This window comes from Emydura macquarii, unplaced genomic scaffold (assembly GCF_026122565.2).
Source record: "Emydura macquarii macquarii isolate MOO-44397 ecotype Brisbane River unplaced genomic scaffold, CSIRO-AGI_Emac_v2 contig_2636, whole genome shotgun sequence".
Lineage (NCBI taxonomy): Eukaryota > Metazoa > Chordata > Testudines > Chelidae > Emydura > Emydura macquarii.
The window spans coordinates 3,654,733-3,678,692 of record NW_027132773.1 but is presented as its reverse complement, the minus strand read 5'-3'; the positions used below and the strand labels follow the sequence as shown (position 1 = coordinate 3,678,692).

Here is a 23,960-nt window from a genome sequence, read left to right as displayed (position 1 = left end):
TGTACCTGCAGGAAGGCATGAGGCGCCCCGGGGGAGGGGTCCACCTCCTCCCCACACTTACCTGCCACATGACACCTGCCTCTCCCACTGTAGCGGCAGCCCAGCGCCAGCTTGGGTAGGGCAGCCTCACCCCCTGGCCTGGGGAGGAGGGCTTGGCCGGCCCTTCACAACATGCAGGAGGGGGGAGGTACTGAGGGGTGCTTCTCAGAGCTTCCTGAACCCCCCCTTACCAGTTGGGAAGGGCCGGCCCAGCGCCCCTCCCCCCAACACACACACACACACACACACACACACACTTACCTGCTGCTCTAGCTCCGCAGCACAGCACTGGCTCAGATGGGGCAGCCTCATCCCACCCCCCCGAGCCTGGGGGGGGGGGCACTGAGTCAGCCCTTCATAGCCCTTCATGAAGTCCGCCCTTCATGGCCCTCAGAGCCTCCTGCCGCCCCCCCCCCCCCCGCCTCCTGTGCATGGTGAAGGGCCGGCCTGGGGCCCCCTTGCAGGCCAACGCCCAGGGGCCTGGCCCCCCGCACCACCTCCTCGGTACACCACTTCCCCCCATCCCAGTCTTCCCAAGATCCCATATTTTCAAGAGAGACTACCACCACCCTCCCACAAAGGGCCAGTGGTATGTCATAACTGTGGGCAATGTGGGCACATTCAATGGGAATGCCCTGTGATTCAATGTGACTATTTAAGATGCCTCTTCAGCCAAGTGGATGAGAATCCAAACCAATCAATAGAACTGACCCTGAGGTACTTCATGGTCCTGACAGAAAAAGGGCCAAACATGGAGGCATGATTGATAGACTTGGGGTGTGGACAAATTCTACTTCAACGGGATTTGGTCTTACCCAAAGCCCTGGATTCAGAGAAATATATCCTGTATACCTGCATCCATGGAGAAATCAATATGAACCCAATGGCCTCTGTCATTTTGTAGGAAGCAGACCAGCTAGGGTGCTGCTGGGTAGAAGTGGCGGATTGCCTACCCTGGCCATTGATCCTGGGACTCAACTGGCAACATCTTTAGACCCTCCTGGGAAGAGACCCTATTCCTCCACGCCAGACCCCCTTCAGACGCAAGAAAAGACATTCCCCCCAGAATGCCTGGGACCTCTTTCCCTATTGCTAGGTCTGATCTTTTTGAAATCTCAAGAAGATCCCAGGGCGTAGAAAAACAGCAAAAGACGTCTTGGATGGAAGGACGAGCCTGGGCCTGTGTGGACGGAACTCCATGGAGCCTAGAGAAGAACCTTCTCAAAGGGTAGACCCTGGGAGGGAACATCCCAACAGCTTGTAGGTTATCCCCCATCCACGGACACTGCGGGACATCGTGACACTGCGGAGACTCTTCCCTTTCTAGACTACAGCATCCTGAGTGACACCTTTGATGTTGTGGCAGCTCAACACAACAACCAGACACTTTGGGAATGTTTCAACCAACTACCCACAATCAACAGGGTGGTCACCACTCACCATGCATCTCACCAGTTTCCCTGCTTTGAATTACAGGATGAGATTTTTGTATCGATTAGAGAGACGTCCCCAAACTAAAGAATCCAGATATCAACAACTAGTCCCCAAGCCTACCTGGCAGGAACTCCTATGGCAAATCCATACTCTTCCCATCAGGCACTTAGATAAGGTGAAAATCCAAGAAAGATTGTTGACCCAATTCTTTTGGCTAGGGATATATGAAGTGGTAGCCAATTTCTGTTTATCATGCCTCAGCTGCCAAAAGTAGCCCCCAAAGGAACAGGGCTGGGCCCCATCATCCCACTACTCTCATTGCAACCATCTTTGGTGGGGGTGAGGATTGATATAATAGGCTCTCAGGAGAAGAGCACCCAAGGTCAGAAGTGTATTTTGGTACTTGTGGACTATGCTATCTGATATCCAGGGTAATTCCTTTATGAAACACCTTTGCCTCCATACTGGTGTGAGAGTTGCTCTAAGTGTTTTTCTGGATTGGCCTTCTATTGGAAGTTATCACTGATCAAGGGATGAATTTCATGTCCCAGGTGCTCCAACAAGTTTAGGCACTGTTGAAAGTATGACCGCTTTGGACCTCAATCTACCTTCCCCAGGTGGATGATATGGTGGAGCAGCTCAATAAGACCCTCAAGAATATGTTAAATAAGTTTGTGGGAACAGAGGCCAAAGATATTTTCTTCCCTATCTTTTGTTTGGAGTGCAAGAGATATCACAGTTCTCCCTGGGCTTCTCCCCCTTCAAGTTTCTTCATGGGAGATAGCCTTGAGGAGTGTTAGACTTGGTTAAGGAGTCATGGAAAGCTCACCCCACCTGCTCTAACAATGTCTTCCACTGTGTCATTCAAATGAGGGAAAGGTTAGAAAGCTTGGGCCACTTGTCCAACAGACCAAGATATGACAATATAACTCTCCGGAGACTGAGTGCTCCTATTCCTTCCTATCTCAGAGAGAAATCTCCTGGCCAAATGGCAGGGCCTGTATGAAGTGCTCCATGGGGTGGGACCGGTAGACTATAAAATGTATTGCCCAGACCAACAAAAACAAAAGCAGATTCATCATATAAATGCATTAAAATCCTGGAAGGTAAAGGAAAGCCTCTTCATCCACCTGGAAGAGGGAGAAGAGAATCTGGGGTCTCAGCTCCCTCAGAGGACCAAAATTGGGATAGAGGAGGAGCCACATGGAGAAGGGCTGTCTAATGGGCACAGAACTTACAAGGCGATGTTCTCTTCTCCCCACTACTGGCACAAATCTTTCTGGTGACTTGCCACATCCACATAAGGCCAGCGCCAAGCCCATTCGGAAGTTATATCAAATCCCAAAAGGTGTAAAACCCTTATTAGTTCAGGAAACACTGACACTATGAAGATTGGGAGTAACTGAGGAGTCCCGGAGTCCCTGGTGTAGTCCGGTGGTTTTGGTATCAAAGCTAGATGGAACTGTCCGATTTTGCATTTTCCTCAGATAACGCCATTTCTGACTTTGATGCATAATCAATGCCAAGTTAATGATCTGCTGGATCGCCTCAATCAAGCCTACTTTATCACAGCATTAGATCTAACTAAGGACTATTGGAAAATTCCTCTTATTCTCAACTCCTGAAAAAAAACACCCCGGTTGTTTTCTATGCTGATGGGCCTATTCCAATTTGTTACCATTCCCTTTTGGATGCATGGGGTCTGGCCATCTTTCAAAAGCTGATGTACCAGGTGTTACAACCCCACCATCACTATGCCGTGGCTTACTTAGATAATGTGATTTTCTACAGTCCGGACTGGCTCACGCATCTCCAGAACCTAGCATCTGTCCTTCAAACTCTACGGGAGGCCCAGTTAAAAGCAAACCCAAAGAAGTGCAAGGTATGAAAATGGGAAAAGAAATATTTGGGGTATCTAGTAGGGAACAGTATTGTACAACCCCTAGTTGACAAAGCTGAGGTTCTACAAACACCCCATACCAAAAATTAAAAAGCAGGTCTAGGCCTTCCTAGACCTCTTACCAACCTTGTTAAAAAATCAGCCCCGCAACAAGTCACATGGCCCCCCTGTGTGATCAAGCATTTCAAAAAATTAAACAGATTCTCTGCAGCAAGCCAGTATTGCACAGCTCTGATTTCTCTCAAGAATTCAGCCTACAAAGAGATACGTGGGGTGCAGTGCTATCCCAAACCTTCCACCCTCTCCTTTACGTAAGTAGAAAACTCTTAGACCAGAAAACTCAGTATTCTGTCCTTGAGAAGGAATGCCATACACTGGGCCGTAATGGCACTGAGATACTTCCTGGTTGGAACATCTTTTGTCTTAATCACTGACCATGTAGCATTAAGGTAGCTCCAAACCATGAAGGACTAGAATGCCTCTATGAGACAAGTTGGTACTTACTTGGCTTTACAGCCTTTTCTATTTCAAACAGAGCATTGGCCCAGGAAAGCAGATTTTCTTTTAAGAACTAAAGAAGGCAGGGGGCTCTGTGGTGAGTACCTCTACAGGGCCACTCAAATGGTGGGAGTGGGACACAAGTATGTGAAGGTATAAGGGATCAGAGGCCTGCAGCTGTTTGGCTTACTGATTAGCCCTACCTGTTGCATCTGAGAAAAGAGCTGGGACTTAATTAGCTGACCCTTATGGAGGTAATGGAGGCAGGAGGCTGCAACATTGTCCAGAAAGTGGAGGGGCCAGGCTCCCAATAGACTGCTACTGGAGTTACTGCTGAGAAGAATTGCTCCAGAAGCCTAATGGACAGAAGGGTGACTGCATCAAATCCTTTGTTGTTGAGGCTGTGAGGTAAGAGCCAGGAAATTTTGGGTTGCTGAAGTTGTTGTGGTGAGGGACAGACTTGGGGAAGGGTCTACTCAGCCTGCACAGACTTTTGAGGAAAGAGTCTGCAAGGTTTGATTTGTTTTGTTAAGAAGACTTAAAATAAAGCAGCTAATGTCACTGGAAACTGGCATTCCTTGAGCAAGCTCAGGCAGAATTGCTCTAAAGAGTGAGTTGGCTCAGCAAGAGCAAAACCTGGTCCAGCGGAAGGAGGGTGCTCGAAGGCTGGCAGCATATGAAAAGGCAGCAAGAAGAGTGGGAGGAAAGCTACAAAGGCAGTTTGGGTATGAAGCTTGAGTTCCTTTTAAGTTTCCTTCTTCAACCACCGAGTCCCAGTTTCTAATTGCTGTCCCATAGCCAACTCCCATTTCTTTAGTGAGGCGCTGGTGGTCTTCTCACACCTTTCCATCCACCTCTGACAACAGAACCACCAGGGACTGAGCACTGTCAATGAGGACTCAGACTTCCTCCTTCAGAGTAGTTAACTACTGACACCTTGGCTTGGCATCTCTCTCCTCTGATCTGACCTGACTCCACACTGGGCTTCTGTTAGTTCTGTCACTCACGATCTCTGTGAGCATGCCAGACAAGGACTCGATTTTGCCTGCACTCTCCTCTCTGGGTTCTTTCCTCTCTGGGTTTGAGTCCTGCAGGCCTTACTCATCAGCTCTATAAGTGACTCCACTGGCTTTAATGGAACTGCACCCACCTTCACCGTTTGGCCCAGCCCCTAGTCAGTCTTTTTCCTTTCTGCTGAAGGCTTTGAAGGCCTGGTTCCTCACTGCTTTGGGCCTTGTTTCATCATTTATACCTGTGCAAAATAGCTTTGGTAGCATTTTACATGCACCTGCCACTGACATGGCACAGATGTAAATGATGACATGAGGTGCAAGGCAGCGAAGAACTGGATCCTGATTCTTTCTTTCATCCCTGCTTTTATATAGTAATTGAAGGTTAGAACCTTCATCCCTTTCTCCACCTGTCTCCGCCTATATTGCTAATTGCAAACTTGTACATATGCTTTTTTTCCAGATAACACAGCTAATGCTTCATGAGCCTCTATCTTCCATCTGTGTAGTAAGTGCCTGTCTCAATCATATCATCCCCTGGGTACACCATAATGTCTTACTGCTGAGTCCTCCAAAGACTGAAAACATCTTCCTGATAAAAGTTTTTTTGCACCACGTGTCTGACTCCATAGTCACCCTCCTTTGCTCTTCTGATCAGAAATCTTGTGTCATAATTGGTTATGAATTTTCTCTTTCCTTCCACGTTGCCTAGTCCTACCTCCAGAGTTCATCTGTAATTTGGCTATACTGACAGTCTCATCCACATATTCATTACTTCCTGTTGCACCGTACCCTCTTTTATGACATTCCTAAATCCCTCTTACTCTCTAATCTTGGAGCCCAGGATTCTGGACTATATCAACCCAACCTTTTAGGTCTCACAGTGGCAGAGGAAAGCTTGGAAGTGTGAACCCTAAAAGTCTCAGAAAACAAAAGGCAAATGAAAAGATTGCAATTTAAACCATAATAAAGTCATGACTTTTTTGCATGGCCTGATTCATAATTTTAAATGCTTGGGGTTGGCTGCCCTGTTTAGCAAATGTGTCTGTCAGAGGGTAGTTGGCCTTCTGAAGCATTCAGGGGCTCCACATGCCTCTTATAGGCTCCACTAGGGAGAAGGAGACAACTCAGGTTCACATGGGACTAATTAACTCACTGAGTAACTGGGTGGCAGTTAATTGGACAGAGAAGTACCCGGCCTTGATGAAGGGGAAGGAAAAGAACAGTCCTCAGTATGAGAACGCTCCCAAGAGGAGGGCTTCTTAGGAGGAACCATGTGAAAGGGGGGGGCTCCCTAGGGAAGGAAACTAAGGCAGAATGCTTCTAGGCAGGACAAGTTCTGAAAGGGATAAGCTATGAAGGCCTAGTCTGAGCCACATGTGCTCCTGTGACGAAGTGGGAATGTTCTTAATGAACACTGTGTGTGCCTCAGTTTCCCCTATGTATTATTCAAGTAGTTAGGTGTTGGGTTAAGGGTGTGTTGATCTTTGTAGTTACCACTAGAGAGCAGGTGTGGCTGACTCTAGCTGCCTGCACACAGACAATGGTCAGAGCCCATCCCTTTGCCAGGGGCCAGCCAGAGGTGTTGAAGAACAAAAGACCAGGGGACCTGCTTTGCCCAGGAAAGGAACAAAGGAGGAGGAGGGGCAGCAGGGCATGTCTGATGCTGGGCAGCTGGAAGCGGGCAGTCCCCGATGTGGGAGCCCAGGGAGCAGGGCCCAGGTATGGGGGCTCTGGCGCTCCCCAAGATGGGTTTTGTTGTAACTTCTTGATTCATCTGCTAACAAGTTCTGTTCCACATTGTGTTCCCGAGGACAAACAAACCCTTCTGATTTGCACGCTGGCTTTAAATCAATTCTGACTGCAAGGCGGGGTGCATGGCCCCCTTGGGGCCATGTAAGTGTTCCCCAGGCATCCATCCAGATGGACTTGCAGAGAGGAACTCATGGTGGAACAGGGGTGCTGAATGCTCCGAGGCCAGATTCAGGAAGCGGCTGCACTGGTGAGAGGGGCCTGAGGGGAGAGCCACTCCATTAGACTTCACCCAGAGTGGTTCCAGTGTACTGTTCTGTGGGACTCCATCACAGCTCCCCATGGAAGGATTCCACTAGGTAGCAGCAGAATCTCCAGATCGGATGATCTTGATGCTGTTCTGAGGAAGGGTTGTCCCAGTTTCCCCTCTATGGGGACCTAGACCCAAGAGGAGAGACCCTTCCCCAGCTGATAACAAGAGGCCCTGGCTCCAGAAAAGGGTTCCAGGTCAGGAAGGCTTCACTCGTAAGGGACCTGGACAAAATGGAGTTGTTGGACTTAGGGTAACTCAGTCCCCTCTCCCTTCTGCTTGAGATGCTGGGGTGAGGCCTATTTGTATGAAGGTTCACCTTCAAGTAGACCCCTGAAAGGGCACTGCTCATAGACATAAGCCTTAGTGTATTTATTGAAAGCCCACTGGGGAAACTGAGGCAGAGATGCCCTGGGCTGCCAGGGCGGTGCTCCAGGGATGAGGGGCCCCATAACAGCATCTAAATCAAGTAAATGGATCCGTGGTAACTCTGTCTTAAATCTCAGAAGATCTTTGATCCTCAGTAAAACGTTCTTCATAACGTTTTTGAAAAATCAGCCAAACTAGCTATATTAAAACTGCACAAGATGAGCTTCCATAGCCTTAACCTCATTTTTTTCCAGTGACATCTCAGAAATTAGTAGTGTCCCCCAGCATTGACCACCTCCAATGATAACCCTAAAAGTGTAATTACATATGGAGTTTCCCTAATTCACTGGGAAACCAGCGTGGTTTCACATTCTCGACAATGACTTACTGACCCATATATCATTTTTGGGGAGGACTACATCACTTCTGCCCCAAAAGCCACGAAAGCTTCCTCCTTGCTTTTCAATCAACCCACAGGTAAACAACCAATATCGTACTTTGATCTATATCTATTACGCACACCATCAGGACAGTCATGTAGGAATTTGCTTGTAGTTTACTAGGTTTGGATTTGAGAAATTCAGTCCTCCCCAGTTCCTGGGCTGGTCCTTGGCATAGAGCTTATGTACTAAGGCACTGCATGAGTTTCACCCGTTTCTCATGGTTGTAGCACTTTTATTTTCTCTTGTACTAATGTGGTTCTTCTAAAAGTTGACTTCTCTCTGACTTTAACTTGGTGCAGTTATGTAATTTCTAGGTATGTTAAATAAGACATGCTAATTAAATATTATAATCTAAAGGTTTTGTTCTTGAAAGGGTCCCAAAGTGATGCTTTTTATAATAATTATAAAGCAACTAAATAGAGAGGAACGATTAGTTAATTGTGGACTAAACTTTAAATAACCATGTGGGGCTTTTAAAATTTTCTTATTCTTCTACCAAAAGCACTGAGATGAATGTGGTCTCAATAGAAGGCCATGCTGAGCCAGCTTTATATATCAGTATGAGGGTGCTACATGTAGTATTCCTGCTAGCTGCAAAACTTAGATGTGATTATAACTTCTATTGGAGTGACATAAAGATTTACCACGTAATTTGCAAACAAAACTGGACTCAGTTTATTTCAATGGCGCTACAATAGGTATGAATCTGGCCCATTATCTGATTATACATCCACAGACAATTACTGTTGTACAATGCATAGATAAGAGTTGTTAATAAGACTTGCTGTGGTCAGTGCCATCCCTCTGTAGAAGTAGAGGCTTACAAACAGAAACCAGAAATCTCATTTTACCTATTTACAGTTTTATGGTATGTAAGTTTTAAACCCTCATTGGCTGTTTCACCACATGTATGATTCCTTTGATTTTTAGAAATTAAAACCAAGCATGCTAATTATGAGATACTGTTGATCTATTTAATGACCTACATATATCCAACTCTTGAGAAGTTAGGTCAGGAGTGCTGAAATTTATGTATTTCCTGCTGTGTGGTGGTGGTGGTGGTTGCTCTAATTGCAAGGCAGTGACTCAGTGACTTGGCAAGGTGGAATTACTGACATATTATGCAAAATTGTTAATGGGAGTAGAATTTTTCAAAGCTGTGTTAAAATCTGAAGTTCAGTGATGCCTTAATATTGCCCACATCAAGCTTATCCATTAGACTAGTCTTACTACATAATCATCCAAGGTATCTGCAGCAGCAGTAATTAAAAAAATACACACTGCATATTCATCTGAGGCTAGACGGAAAGGTGCAGTTGAAACATACTAAACAAACATGATTATTTAGTCATCGGTAAGAGCATTGGTAGAGTCATCTTCAGAGAAATAGGATGGAATACAAAATCAGATGTAAACAGCTTAAAATAAAGAATAAAGTCAGGGACTGTGACAGAGTGGAGGGTGGTAAACCCCTCAGCTGTCTCTGTCACCCCAATCCAGTGGGTTGAGCTGAGGCAGTGCTGGTCAGCAGAGCCAAGAACTAGAAAGGGAGCAGGCAACAGCTGACAGCACTAATTAGGCTAAGCCAGAGCCCTAACTAATGAGGCAAATGGGGAAAAGCTGGCTACCTTGCCAGGGAGGCTATATAGGCCTGCACAAGAAAGCAGGAAAGAGATGTGTGGCCAAATGGGGAGGACAAGGACTGGACTGAATTGAATCGAATCAACGTGCCTGCCTGCCGGCTAGGAGAGGTGAGCAACCCTGAGCCTCTGACCCCCTAAAGTGCTTGGGGGACTGACTGTGTGCATTGTAAATAAATAAATAAATAAACAAACAAACAAACATGGGTGACTGCAAGGCAGATGGCTGTGAGTCCTTTGTATCTGGGGAGTGAAACCTCAAGAGAAATGGGGCCCAGTGGCATGGCCTGCTACAAGTGAGGACTTGTCCGGGACCATGAATCATAGCCATTGCTAAAAGTGTTGGCCAAAATGAAGGAGACTCTTCAGTGGCTAATGAACACAGTGCGGGAGATGCAGCAGTCCCACCAGGTGGAATGGCAGGCACTGCTGTCCTGGCAAGCCAACCAGCAGAGGAGCCTCCAGGACTTCATAAAGGAACAGGCCACTGCCCAACGGCAGCTGATCCAGCAAGTGGTGAGTCCCGTGAGCGGGACAGGGCAGCCAGCTGGGAAAGGGGAACCTATGCTAATTGCTGTATTTAGGGGGTGAGGCACAGGCAGCCTATATGGCTTTGGGAGAAGCCCACGCCCAGGACTACGCTACCATGAAGGCTGCTATCCTGAACCAAGTCGAACTGTTGGCAGAACGGTACCGGCAAGAATTCCAAACAGCTAAGTGGACTGGGAGCCTATGACCCCAGGGTTTGCCCAGACGCTGCCGGACTGGGCTACCTAGTGGCTGCGACTGGCCACCCAGATGGTGGAAAAAGTGTTCAACACCATAATTCTGGAGCAGTTCCTACAAAGCCTACCAGAGACTGTCCGGGTCCAATGGCACCAGCCGGGCTGGGTGGCAGAGGTGGTTAGGTTAACAGAAGAGTATGTGGAGGCGGAGGCGCCTAGGAAGGAGGGAAAACCCACCAAGGACTTGAAACCAGGAGGAAGGACCCCGGGGTCTACGCCCAAGAAAGGACCTGAGCAGAGGCATGGCTGGGGCCAGGAACTGATGTGTTGGCAGTGTGGCTGCCTTGGTCACAAGAAACAGGACTGCCCTGATATGGAATGCAGACTAGTGGACTTTTGTGGGTGGGCTGGCAGCCAGGGGAGGCTGAGGGGGCAGCCATTGGGCCCCCAGCCAGCTGGAGAGGAAACCCCAACAGGGTTTGGTGGACCCCGCCTCCACCCAATTGCTGATCTGCTGGGGGCTGGTGAAGCCACTATGGGATAGTCCCAGGGGCCAGAGTGCGCTGAGTCCATGGGGAGACCAGGCGATACCTGCTGGCCCAGGTGCCCCTTGAGGCCAATGGGCAGTTTAATTGGCAGCAGGTTGGGGTAGTAAGGGGATTGCCCTACCTGGTCCTGCTGGGGGCAGACTGGGGACCCCTTCCAGGGAGTTGGAGGATAGGAGGGTCCCCAGGAGGAGGAAGGAAAGAGTAAGGGGACTCAGGGCCCCTCGGAAGACTAGACCCCTAGACACAGGCAATGAGAGGAAAAAGCAAATAGCCCCCTAGGACCTGAGAGAGAGAAGGGGACAGGAAACCGACAAGGAGGCGAAGACAGGTAGCCCAGACCCCTCAGAGCCTACCAGTGCATGGGAATGTTGGACTTGTGGGGGGAAGGGGCAACAGTGGAAGCAGTGGCCGGACCCAGCAGGGTGGGGGCCCCCCAGGTGTTACTCCTGTGGAGGTGGGGGCAGTGGAACCCCTGGGGAGGAGAAGGCCGATAAGGAACCCCAGCAGGGAAGCTTGGGAGAGCAGGGAAATGACCAGCCCATGCACGGGTCTGAGTGCTGGATCTGTGGGCTGAAGGGACAGGAGCAGCGTGCCCGTGTGGAGGATGGGCAGAGCAAGCCAGGAGCGAGCTCCAGGGACAAAGACTCCATGCGTCCCCAACAGGAAGAGAATGAGCTGCCTCGTAGCACTCTGCATAGCTCGCCAAAGACAGGTAGGGAGTGGGTGAACCGGCTCGTTCATTAAAGGTGGGAGGTGTATGACAGAGTGGAGGGTGGCAAACCCCTCAGGTGCCTCTACCACCCCTAACCCAGTGAGCTGGGCTGAGGCAGTGCAGGTCAGCGGAGCCAAGAACTAAAAAGGGAGCAGGCAACAGCTGACAGCACTGACTAGGCTAAGCCAGAGTCCTGACTAATAAGACAAAGATGGAGAAGCTGGCTACCTTGGTATATAGGCCTGCGCAGGAAAGCAGAAGGGTGAGGTGTGACCAAGCAAGGCGGGGAGGACTGCAAGTCAGTTTCCCTGCTGGCCAGGAGGGGTCCCTAGAGGACTGGGGGCAGGGAGCGGGGAACTGACTGTGTGCACTGTAAATAAATAAGCACGGGTGACAGCAACGCAGATGGCTGTGAGCTGTTTGTGCAAGAGGGGAACCCCAAGGGCCATGAGGGACTGGCCACGTGACTCTCTACAGACTCAAAGTCCCAGTGGACGTATGCGATTAAAGAATGACCCAAAAGGTCAATTGAAAAACAAAAAATACCTCTTGCTAATTGCCTCCATTTAATGTAAATTAAACAAAATAGAAATGTTTAGGTCCTTCATACACATTGCTGGAGGACCCCTGTCAAGATCTCTGGAGGATCTGAATAGTGATGTTCTACAAGACAACTTCATCTGTTGTCTTTCTCCCCTCAGAGGCCTTGTCACCATTAGAAAGGGCTTACAAGCACACCCTCCTACTGGAGACAGTTTATACCAACTGAAGAGTCCTTTTGCCAGTGTATCTGATACCAATGCCCCAACCAAAATAAGCTCTACTGGCAAAAGGATTAAATTAGGGCTTTTGCTGGCATAGCTACGCCCATTAGAGGGGAATGTTTTTTTCCTCTATAATCCTAACTAATAAAGTAATGCCAGGAAAATTTAAGTGTACAGTGAGTAGGGCTAATCCTACATTACCAGAGGTAGGTCTCGGGCTCACTTACTGATGCTTTTACCTGCATTACCATAGATTTACATTTAACCAAGAAGTAGTTAACATCAAAATATTTAGGGAACTCATGTAATGTTAATAAATATTTAACATAAAACTCCCAATAATCCTTTTACCATAGTGGATAATCTATTAGATTCACAGCCAAAAAAATTGGACATATCCACTGTCATAAGTAGCAGCTGTTTCAAAGCAGTCAAAGGAAACTTCCTAGCTCTCCCAACAGCTTCCATCTCTTGTACTCCTCACTATTTTCTGCTTTCTATTTTAATAGAAAGCATTTGAAATAGTGCTTTCCTCATCTGATATATTTAAGAAAAAAGCACTAGCTGCATGAACAGGAGATTGTACTGTGTTACAAAATGTTAAACAGACTTCTGCATAGTCTTCATCTCCTGTTATGGAGACTCATTTCTGTAAAGGTTAGAATAATTGCATGGAATCAGCATGCTAATTTGTGTCACATCTAATGAGACACTTCTTGCAAGAAAATGTAGTCAATCGATTAAAAAATATATCAACAATTTAAATCCCCATTAAGACTTTCCTTTATCATTCATTTGTGTTTGAGCAGTAGAACTATTTTGTTCCAGTCTAACTCTGCTAAAACTTGGCTAACAAACTTAAGCGCAAAGCTTCCATTTACTTCTGTGGATGAAGGCTTGGACTCTTTGCCTATAACTTATCACACACTACAAACAGCTGAGATAGAATGTCAAGCATGAAGCAGAAAGCTGGGGATTCATGTAACTCTAAGAATTTGGCATCATGCAATGAAGCGCACAGTGCCTATTTTCAAAGGACGCTATGTTACTGAAACTCTTTTCAAGTAGTTTAGTTTCCTGGTAATGAAATAGAGAGAGCATTACAGAATTATTGCTCTAACAGAAGGGATGGATGGAAGCAGTCAACACTTTTCCTCCCCACCATGCCTACTTATTTGCCATAAAGCAATACCTCCAATGCGCTGCTTAGAAGATAATGTGGAAGTGGGGGATTTATTATAGGGAGAGCACAAAATAGTCTATGGCTGTGAACTTTACCCCAGAATGTACTTATTGCTTCAGAACTATGCTTTAGAATCTAAATTTTCATTTTTCAAAAAATTTCTAGCTCTGGTGACTACTATAAGTTGGAAAGTTAACTAATGCAGTGTTGACAGCCTGAATCAAGAGTGCTACTGCGATTATTCTTTTCATCACAGTGAGGCATTAAATCCAAAAATCACAAATGTCAACACTTGGGGCTGGTCTACAGTAGAAAGATAGGTTGACCCAGTTACACGGCTCAGAGATGTGAAAAATTCACAACCCTGAGAAATGTAGTAAGCAGAACTAACGCCCATTGACCTAGCTACCATCTCTCAGCAGTGGATTTACTACAGTGACAAATCTGTCATGTTGTGTCTACACTGAAGTGCTACAGCACACACTGAACATTTAGGTGCAGAGTATTAAACTGAATATAAAAATGACAAGAAATAAGATGCTGATTATGCTGAGTAAACTCTTGGAAGCAGGGGACATGCTGCCTTCTCTTGGGGTTGCTATTGGCAACAAAACAGGTTTAATCTTTGAGTCAGTAAAACTAAGTTTGTTTTATTTTCAAACTTGCCTCAATATCCAGCTTGTTTCAAAACAGGAGGGACCGTCCTTAACAGTAAGTTTTTGCCTTCAGTTAACTCAAACTATCAGCCAAATTGCTAATGTGGTATCAATAGTATTACCGAATGGAAGTGTGCATTGAGCTTTTGGTGGCTGCCTTGAAGATCAGAGAAGTATCTCCCAAAAGCTTCAAAGATGGCCAAAAATAACTTGTGGAAAATTCTGATGAACATTCGTGTTGTCTAAATTTTCCTATGGAAACTTGATTATTTCCCTAGTGGGAATTTGACAACTAAAAGTTTGGCCAAAACTAGAAAAATTTTGGAGATGCTGCCACAGTACCTCATGAGAGAAGCACCACACTGTCCCCTTGTGGAATGAAAAGGCAGTGCATCATGGGAGTCCCTGACCTTTGTGCATTCATCATGGGCCACCTAGTCCAGCCGAAAGGTTAGAATAAATAAGGTCACTGAACTACAACTCCTATAAGGCACTACACATTGCTATTTCCATAAAGTAGTATTTCTGGTTCCAGCCATTCCATTTTGGCAGAAAATGGAAAGATTGGGTGGAAAACACTTTTGCTTTATCAAAAATCCAGTTTTCCATTAAATAATCTGAAAAATTTTCAACCAACCCTATTTTAAATGTCAGAGTCCTTATGAAATAGGCATGAAGAGCTGAAGGGTGAACTTTTCTAGAGGAACTCTTTCAACTGACAGGAAACTATATTTTAAGACAATCTCCCCTGTGGTTTGCACAAAAGTTGCCTACCTCTCATTCCTGATACTAACATATAGCAGCCAGCTGGTTTGTGAGGGCCCAGTTCAGAGAAAGCCTCAGTCTTTCAACTTGGACTATGGTCTTTGGCTCTGGGTCCAGTTGATCATGATTCCAAATGTCAGCTTATGTACAGTGCATGAGAAACTGTTTTATAAAGAGCAGTTCTGGACTCTTCCAGGACAGCAGCTTATCTTCCAGAAGGCCACTGAGATTCAGTCTGAACAGCTGCCTGTGTCCATATGAAGAGAGAGGTCCACAGAGACGGACTCTGACCTGCTGGAAGGCAAGCTGCTGCCCCATGTTGGGTATAATAAGCTGACTGGAAACACGGCAAACTTGATTTTTTTTTTTTAATTTTTAAATGTATACAAAATTCAAATTCTTCTTTGTACAAATATTTAAAAACAAACACTTAAATTTTTTAAAAACAGGCTATTAAGCAAATATTTTCACCTACTTCATATTAACTTTTGTCAATAAAAAGAAAAAATAGGTCATCAGCATAAATCACAATTTTAGTTGTGACCATCATTACAGTAGTTCACTCACCCAGAAACAGACAAGTAGAAGAGGAGAATGAAGAGATAATTGAGGAGCAGGAGCAGGTAATTAAATACCAGTGTTTAAAATTAAGAATACCAGCACTTTAGGGGTTTTTCCCCCAGTATCTAAAACAAACGTTAAAAACAGGACTTAACAGTACAGCCATATATATATGGATACTCCTGACATGGCTAACAGTGATCCCATACAGTGAGCTCTCAAGTCTTCTAGGCAAGAAACAAGTGGGTGATTTTTTTAAAATTATTTATTTTAAACTTGAACAATCCTGGAGTCCTAACCAAAAGCTCAACACTTGTTGCATATTTCACAGGGTCAGATACTGCTAAATGACTTCATGACAGCACAGCCCTGTTCACAATTCATACAGCACTATTAACAAAACACCTAACGTAACTATTTCCTAACTCAGTCATGCTTGAAATCAAATGTCTGAGGTACAACAGTACTGGTGAATGATGGTATCGCCCCCATAATACTGTTCTTGGTGTACTATATTCTTGTAGTAAAACATCTTTTAAAATGATATACAAGTTGTATAAAAAGAATTACTTTCAATTTCAAAAGATGCCATAACCAAAAGATTAAAAAGGGCTCTTGTAAAATGGCAGATACTGTGTACCCACAGCTCCCATCTGTTTCAATAGGAGTGGCAAATGCTTGATATCCCTCTGGGTCAGGCCATTTTACCAGTAGGTGAAAGCATGCAGTACAAAATTTGCCAGAAATCAAAAAAGTACACAACTGTGTGCAATAAAAATACATCATTGTACAAAACAGTTTTCAAAACAGCAACTCCTTGATGGAACATATTACGACTTGCCCCAGAAATTCTCTTTTCTCTTCTGAGCTCGTTCCAGAACCTGAGATGCAAGTGAGCTGGAGGCTGCAGAGCGAGCGGAGATCTGGGACAATCTGTCATCTGAGAGGGAATGCAACAAGGAAAACAAATCTATAACTAAATCCACAGATTAGACCAATTTAAAACAAGCAAAGCAGCTGCAGCTGACTTCTCAAATGCAAAAAATACTGCACAAAGGGCATGTCCCGGAGGAGCAGTGACACCCCACAGCCACAAGGGTTAGAACCAGGCCCTCTGCCCCTCTTATGTGATCTCGCCAGGGGTCTCCTCTGTGCTAACGGCTATGGGTAGATCTTTCTCCTCCCTGGCAGGCATGCGATTTGCACTACCACACATGCTAGCTAGTTCACATGTTTTATGTCAATGGATGCTACAAAATCAAATACCAACAAACTTCTAAATCACGTGTTAGCTTTATTGTTGCAGGGGAAACTAATTAGAAAGTTACAAGGATAGTGACTGGGATTTTTAAGTGAGGTGCTCAATTCCCAGTGAAATGCAATGAGCGTTGGACACTGTACTCTCTTTGGCTCCTTTGAAAACTGGAGTCATTGTGCTCATCTTTACAGCATAAAATGATCCTCCAGTGGTACAAAACTGGCAGAGCAGCTCCTAAGCTTTTTCCCCCTTCTCAGCATATTTAATGTGGTTTTGATTCATGTGTGTTCTAGTAATCCCTGGGAGCTGTATTGGTCCCTTGGGGTTTATGGCAGCTAGTGTAGATTACAGCCGTCCTCAGGTTGCTTTACATTACTCAAGAGGACCAGCTGCTGCACAGCCAAATTAGAATTGGGAGCATGAAAGTAGTGTAAAAGTAGCTCCTTTGCACCCCCTACCTTTCAGATGCATTATGCGCTCCTTGGTTGTAGCTGAGGAGCAAGGCAATTCTGTTTATTTTAGTCATTGCAGTTGGCTGGAAAGTGTGTGGGCAGTGCAAAGTGCTCAGCAAAGCATCTATATGTCTACATAAAGCATGTGAAATTCCACAGTACTCTGCAACATCCCACAATCTCACCGCACATTTTAGATAAGTGTTGTACCAGACTGCAGCTTTGTTACTAAAAACAATGAGTGACACAGTATGAGCTGTCAGAAAGAGACTCAATTCTGCCCCAACGTAGGTATCTTGAGTGCATAAATTTGTTATGCATACAAATAGATTGAGAGCTCAACCACACACTTACATGCACAGCTACAATTAGCAGTTTGCTCATAAGAGATTTTTTTGTATGTGTAACTTGGGAACCTATTTAAGAATGTTTAGTCAAAAAAAGTCTTTCAAAGGCTTAAGGCAAGCTTTTAGAGATGTTATTAAATGTTAAACAATCTGATTTAAACTCACAGAAAATACAGCACATTGTAGGGTGTGGGCTCAAGTTGTGTTTGACTTCTGAAAAGTCACAGTACTATTTGTTCTCCTTGTCTGGAGAACTGATGCATCTAATGCTATTACTGACAGTAACCATCTTACTAGAGCAGTGACAAAATCTGTAATTACAGTATGGAAGTACAGCAGTGCATCATGGCAGAGAGGCAGTCTCCTGGCATAGACACGATTTTGAAAGCTCCCTCGGAGAATACATAGAACCTGGATTCATATTCTCATGAGAATAGGCTATCCCATAAAATTACAGATACTTCCATTTTCTAGCTAGGTTGAAAATACCAGAACACCCTCAGGCATAGTACTTTTGCACTTTGCTTCTAGTCGAAGCTGGAACCAGAAAGGCTGGTGAAAATGTGGGCGGTGGAGAGGGTAGTTAAACTTGAGTTCGGAGCAAATAGTTATTAGCCATACTGAACCACAGTTATGATCAGTTTCATTTTTAACCACATTTTACAGTTTTTTTCATAGTGGTTTGTATTTAACTTTTCAGATTACTGAGCAGAGAAAAATATTTGGCTTTCTTTTTAATTATGTGGCTATGCATTAAGGTTTTGTTGGCCTAGGCTTGGGATGGCTGCATTATGTCCTGCATACACCCATCTCTTGGGATGCAGATAAAGTCAGAATTCATCCATATGATACATACTGTTTAATATTTCATAATGAAAAATACCTTCATCATTATAGTTTCTTTCCTGCAGCGGTAACTGGAAATGGCTCATCTTCGGACTCACAGTGTTCCCTAGAAGAAAAGGGACAGGTGTATTTCTATACCATTTAAAAGAGAGCTGTTTCTGAATCAGAAGTCTACACAGGATGACACTTCATGTCAAAAATTATTTAAAACATTACTTCTAAAAATGTAACTACAATTAGGATACTGCATACTTGTTAATTACAGGACCGAGACTCCCTTACTTATCCCCATTATAACAACTCCCATTGTAATACCTTTCTTATGACATAGTACTCTGAAAATGGTGTTGAGATGAGGATGGAATAAGTGTATTCCACTGTATTCTTTTCAAGGCAGCTATCTTTGGAGGTTACCATAGTTATACAGTGAAGTAAGATCTAATGGTTTGCACTTAGGACTTGCAGGTAGGATATGGCCCTACTTCTAATCCCAGCTCTAATAACAACAAGAGTCCTGTAGCACTTTAGAGACTAACAAATTTAATTTCTGCAGGCATAAGCTTTCGTGGGCTGTAACCCACTTCGTCAGATGTAAGGAATAGAAATCACATAGGAGGTGTATATATACACATATCCAAGGGTAAGTAACAACAATGGGGAAGGTAGATAAAAGCAAAGTCCACAGTCTCACCTCCTAATCAATGGTTGTGAATGGGCCTCAACTACTCTAAATGAATGGACTTTGCTTTTATCTACCTTCCCCATTGTTGTTACTTACCCTTGGATATGTGTATATATACACACCTCCTATGTGATTTCTATTCCTTACATCTGACGAAGTGGGTTACAGCCCACGAAAGCTTATGCCTGTAGAAATTAAATTTGTTAGTCTTTGAAGTGCTACAGGACTCTCGTTGTTTTTGCTGTATACAGACTAACACAGCTACCCCTCTGGAGCTCTAATAATGATTTTCTCTGGATTTAGGCAAGTCACTGAAGCTGTTTACCACTTGCTCCATTGTAAAATGAGCAATTACCTTACTTTATCCATCTCTGAAGATGCAAGGAATTTAATGTTTTTCAACTGTAGGACCTTAAGTATGTGAATAAAGTCTTTGTGGAACTGGAACTTAGCTATACAAATTTTACTTTGATATCTAAGGGGTTTTGTTACTTATCATATAGATACCACCACTGTATGGTTACTAGTGTTGTTAAAACTACTTTGAGCCACATTGGTCCAAACTGCTCCTCTAATGAAGAGTTCACACAGGATATGTCTACAGTGCATTGTAAACCTGGGCCTGTGGGATCTAGGCTTGTGGACTCAGTTTTCCAATCCTGTATTAGAGCGTCTACACTGATTGTAAGCCTAGGTTTACAATTGCTAAACCCAGATCTCACAGATGTCCTAACACATCCATACTACACTATAGAGACCTTCCAATTCTAATCTTTGGCTTCAGGTGTATTAATTCTGCAACATGACAAGCATTAGACCCAAGTCACAGCAGGCACTAGGGCTCTGACTTACCCTCCTAGCCAGCTCCTAAGACCTGGATCCTGAGTGCTTGCTGACCTGAGTCAGACTGATTTGTGTAAAGATGGAAAGTGGCTTGGGCTCAAACCTGAGAGCCTGGGCTTAATGTGCATTGTAGACATACCCGCAGGGAGCAGAAAATGCTGCAGAACTTCCACCACATCTTTTAAAGATAGAGAAGGCTGGATTTCCCTCTCCTCTCACCACCCCCACACACAAGAATCCTCAAAACCTAGAGTTCTCTCAAAATCCACATAAATGTCTGGTGATCTTATAGAGGCCAGGACCATCCTCACAGAGACCCTGACTCGCTACATTACCCCCTTTTAACATAGCTCTGGTGGGACCATGATATTTACAGGGTTTCCAGCAACTCTCTCATGAACATCACTGTTCCACAAAGGGGGGTGCTCCACAGCACATAAAAGAGCATGTAAACATCGCAGCCTCAAGTTGTGTTAGCTTTTCAGCTGATTCTCCCTGGAAAGCTATGGTGAAAGGGGGAAATAACTGTTGTATCACACCTAGCCTATTGTCCTTGCTCTTCTCCCCCCATACAGTAGAATTGTATGATGATGTTGTGGAGTTGTCCAACTACCCATCTGCGTGGGTAACCCTAACTGGAAATGTACTAGGTTTTCCTCCTGCTGCCTACAGAAGAGAGAGAACTGTTCACACAGTGTTAGTTATTTCATGTATCTAATAATTCCTTACTGAAATCATGAAAGCTCTATTAGACAACAGATACTGGAACCTAAGCATAGAAAGGCCAACTCTTTTTACAGCAGCATAAAAGTAACTCATTTAGGGGGAGAATAATGCAGTTGTTCTAGCAAAATGAAACATGCTGGTAGAAAAGATTTTCTCTGCAATAAGCACTGTCGTTCTTTGTTGGAAGTCACAAAACTTTGGGCCCTGAACATTTTCAAGGAAACTATTAGCACACACTGATAAAAAAACTCAGTTAATTGAAAAAACCTATTAAAAAAACCACCAACCATTATGCTGGAACTCTGGATCCCTGAGACTCCCTTGAATGCGACAGGATGGATTCCAGTAGGGGGGAGTAGAGCGTTTGACTGATTTCTGCACAGGAGCTGTAGTTGGATGTGCTGAAGTTGGAGAAGGTCTTTCATCAGAAGCATTGATAGTGGGCCAAGTATCCTTCCTCAGAGGCAAAGGATCTAATGTTTTCAATCCAGCAGCTGGGGTGGCAAGTAATGACACAGATTCTGCTTCCCCTTCAAACTGAAATACCATGGAAAAGACTGCTGTTATTTTATAAACAAAATTGCAAATTTGTTTGAGTTATACCAAACGAAGTACAGAGGCGCATGCAAGTTGTGAGTATTGGCTGTGTCTTGTTGGAGCTTGCAGGGCATGCAAGCGACTTAAGGCTTTGGGACAGTGTTAAGCAAAGCTCACATTACTAAGGATAACCTAAACATGACCCAAAAAAAAGCTTTACACATTTGTAACAGCACTAGACTGCTTTTGCAGTTTCATCTGGCCCAGACCTGCAGTATTAGACCGTGTGTGCATTCACACACAGTACCAAGTTAGATTCTTTCCTCTGGAAAATAAATCACTTCCAAGCTTCCATGACCATCTCTAAGAGCAGAGAAAACGTGGAGAGAGTACAAACTACTGGACTGAGCAAAAGCCTGGGAGTTGGATGCCTGAGTTTCTAATCCTACCTCTAACCATAACTTTGTAGTCACAACCTCTGTACTTTGATTCCTCAGCTGCAAAATGGGACTATGAGATTAATATGGGGATTAATACTCAGTTACCTTGAAGGAGCTTTGTGAAAGTTAATGTTTATGAAGTGCTCACTATTATTAACAATGAAGGTCAGTGTAGGAATTTGAAAAGTGGGCTGACTCTTTTCTGACAATAAAACAGCATTAACTTAGGGCTGATCTACACTATACAGTTAGGCTGACATAAAGCAGTTTGTTGACCTAATTACGTCAGAGTCTATACTAGTCTTTCTCCCATCGATGTAAGTGCCCTGCTACACCGACATAACTCCATCTCCACGAGAGGCATAAGGCTTATGTCTGTGTAATTAGGGTGACGGTGTCTGTGTAGACCGCCATTGGTTGCAAAGCCTGGCAGCTAGAGCTCAGCTACCCCCTGCTCCCTGGAGAGCTGGGTGGCTTCAGACCTCCACCCCCCCTCAGCTGGGAGCTGGGGTGAGAAGTCTGGGCTGGTGAGCAGTGAAATTGAAAAGACTGCCCTGCTCCTGTAGGGAGGGGGCGACGGGGGCGGGGGGGGGGGGAGAAGCCAAGGCAGCTGGACTCTGCTCCCCAGAGGCAAAAAGCCCCAGTAAGCTTTCCCCAGCAACCAGTGGGGAATGGGGAGGAGAGAACCCTGGTGGCTTCCTCCACTCCTTAAAGGGAATGGGCGGGGGGGCAGTCTGCCAGGAGCCTTTGGGGTAGCCAGGCTTCTGGCAGGGAGCTGCCAGCAGAGTTGAGAAACTGGGCTCTCAGCTCCCCACACTGCCCCTCTTAGGTCAGTGGAAGCGCTCCTGGTGAGGACACGCACCACCAACCCAAGGAGGGTAGTGTGGACATGAACCATAAGTCAACGTAATATTGGTAGTCTTATGTTTCTAGTGTAGACGTACCCTAAGTCACAAGACCCCTAAAAGATTTAAAACTCTACTAAAAGCCAACCAGCAACTAAAAGATGTTTGGAACACTTGGGAAGCCAGGAACAAGTGACATGATGATCCTAGGTATCCCAACCAGGAAATTGGGAGACAGGATGCTATATTTATGGCACTGTTAATACTAACTCTTAGATATTGAGGAAAATCCTGAATAAAGGGAACAACCAATATGTTATTTCCATGAGGGTAAATAGTGAAGGATGTGAAAAGAGAAGGAATTATGATTCTGAATAAATTTTAGGAGGCAGCCTAACAGGAAACCAAAAGACATAGCATAATTACAGTGATCTTGTCACCCGACACTTATGGGACAAAAGTTGTGAACTGTGAATTTAAAACAAAAACAAAAACTTAGTGTTCCTGCTTCTACTATATATCCTATCACACTAGGGAAAATCTGCAGTTAAATCTGAAACATATTTAGAAATTGAGATCACACACCTTCTTGTGAAAAAGTGATGCGACTATGGACCATGAAGGCTTTTGGAATTCAAGGAGCTAAATTTATTTACCTTAACAAAGAGAAGGCCAAGGGATGAATTAATTAGAGATTATAAGAACTAACATGGGGAACAAAATATATGGCTCTAGAAGACAAAAGTATAACAAAATCCAGTTGCTGGAAACTAAAGCTAGAGAAATTCAGATTGAAAATAAAATGTACATTTTTAACAGTGAGTGAAATTAGCCATTGGAACAATTGACCAAGAGTTGTAGTGGATTCTCCATCACTGACAGTTTAAAATCAAGACTGGATGTTTCTCTTAAATAAATGCTCTAGTTCAAACAGGAATTAATTCAGGGAAGTTCTGTGACCTGTTATGCATGAGATCAGACTAGATGATCACAGTGGTCCTTTCTGGCCTTAAAATATATAATCCATGAAGACCTGAGAAACTAAGTACTGTCTTAATATCTTTTGACCCCTATACTAGGATGTACAGAGAAAGCAAATTTAAAGTAAAATGAAGCAGAAAATTCCAAAAGGCAATAGAAGGGGAGAGTGACGCCAATGTGGCATGCTTCCCTACCCAGCCCATGGAGTTTGGAGCTCTGCATGATTCAGGAGTGAGCTGGGCTAAGGGTAGTAGGCAGATGCTCTTAGCAGCAGGCTTTCCTCCAGACTCCGCATGCTTCAGTGCAGAAATATATATAGGAGATAATGTAGCATTCACTCCATAGTCCCCTTTAGTTTCTGTTGCTTAACAAAATTATGTAACTACCAGCCTCTCTTCATCACAGATAACATTGAATATTTAGACATATCAATCCTTAAACAGGGTTAAAACAAGTATTCAGATTGACATAAAAAAAAGATATCCTATCTGTATCTTTCTACACTGCATATTGATAAATGCTTGCTTTGTCTCACCCTTCTGGATTTTCTTTCTCTTGAGGCTTGTTTAGATGCAGAATAGTGTGTTTCTAAAGACTTTTTCTTTCTCTGCTCTGGGGATGAAGACTTCATTTTAGGTGGAGACACTAAAACTGCACCTCCTAAAGTAACAGAAGAAAAAATACTTAGTTTTTA

General features: G+C 44.5%; 1 protein-coding gene across 2 annotated transcripts in view; it reads right to left on the bottom strand.

The window, feature by feature from the left end:
* Positions 1-15,106: 15,106 nt before the first annotated feature.
* Positions 15,107-23,960, bottom strand: part of MDM1 (Mdm1 nuclear protein) — a 36,196-nt gene continuing 27,342 nt past the window's right edge. For both annotated transcript variants that reach the window (XM_067564067.1, XM_067564068.1), the window contains 4 exons: positions 23,802-23,926; positions 20,751-21,000; positions 18,250-18,318; positions 15,107-16,249 (listed from right to left, as the gene is read on the bottom strand). In XM_067564067.1, coding sequence (XP_067420168.1) covers positions 16,140-16,249; positions 18,250-18,318; positions 20,751-21,000; positions 23,802-23,926 — 554 coding nt within the window. In that variant the 3' untranslated portion in view covers positions 15,107-16,139. The remainder of the gene's footprint in view (positions 16,250-18,249; positions 18,319-20,750; positions 21,001-23,801; positions 23,927-23,960) is intronic.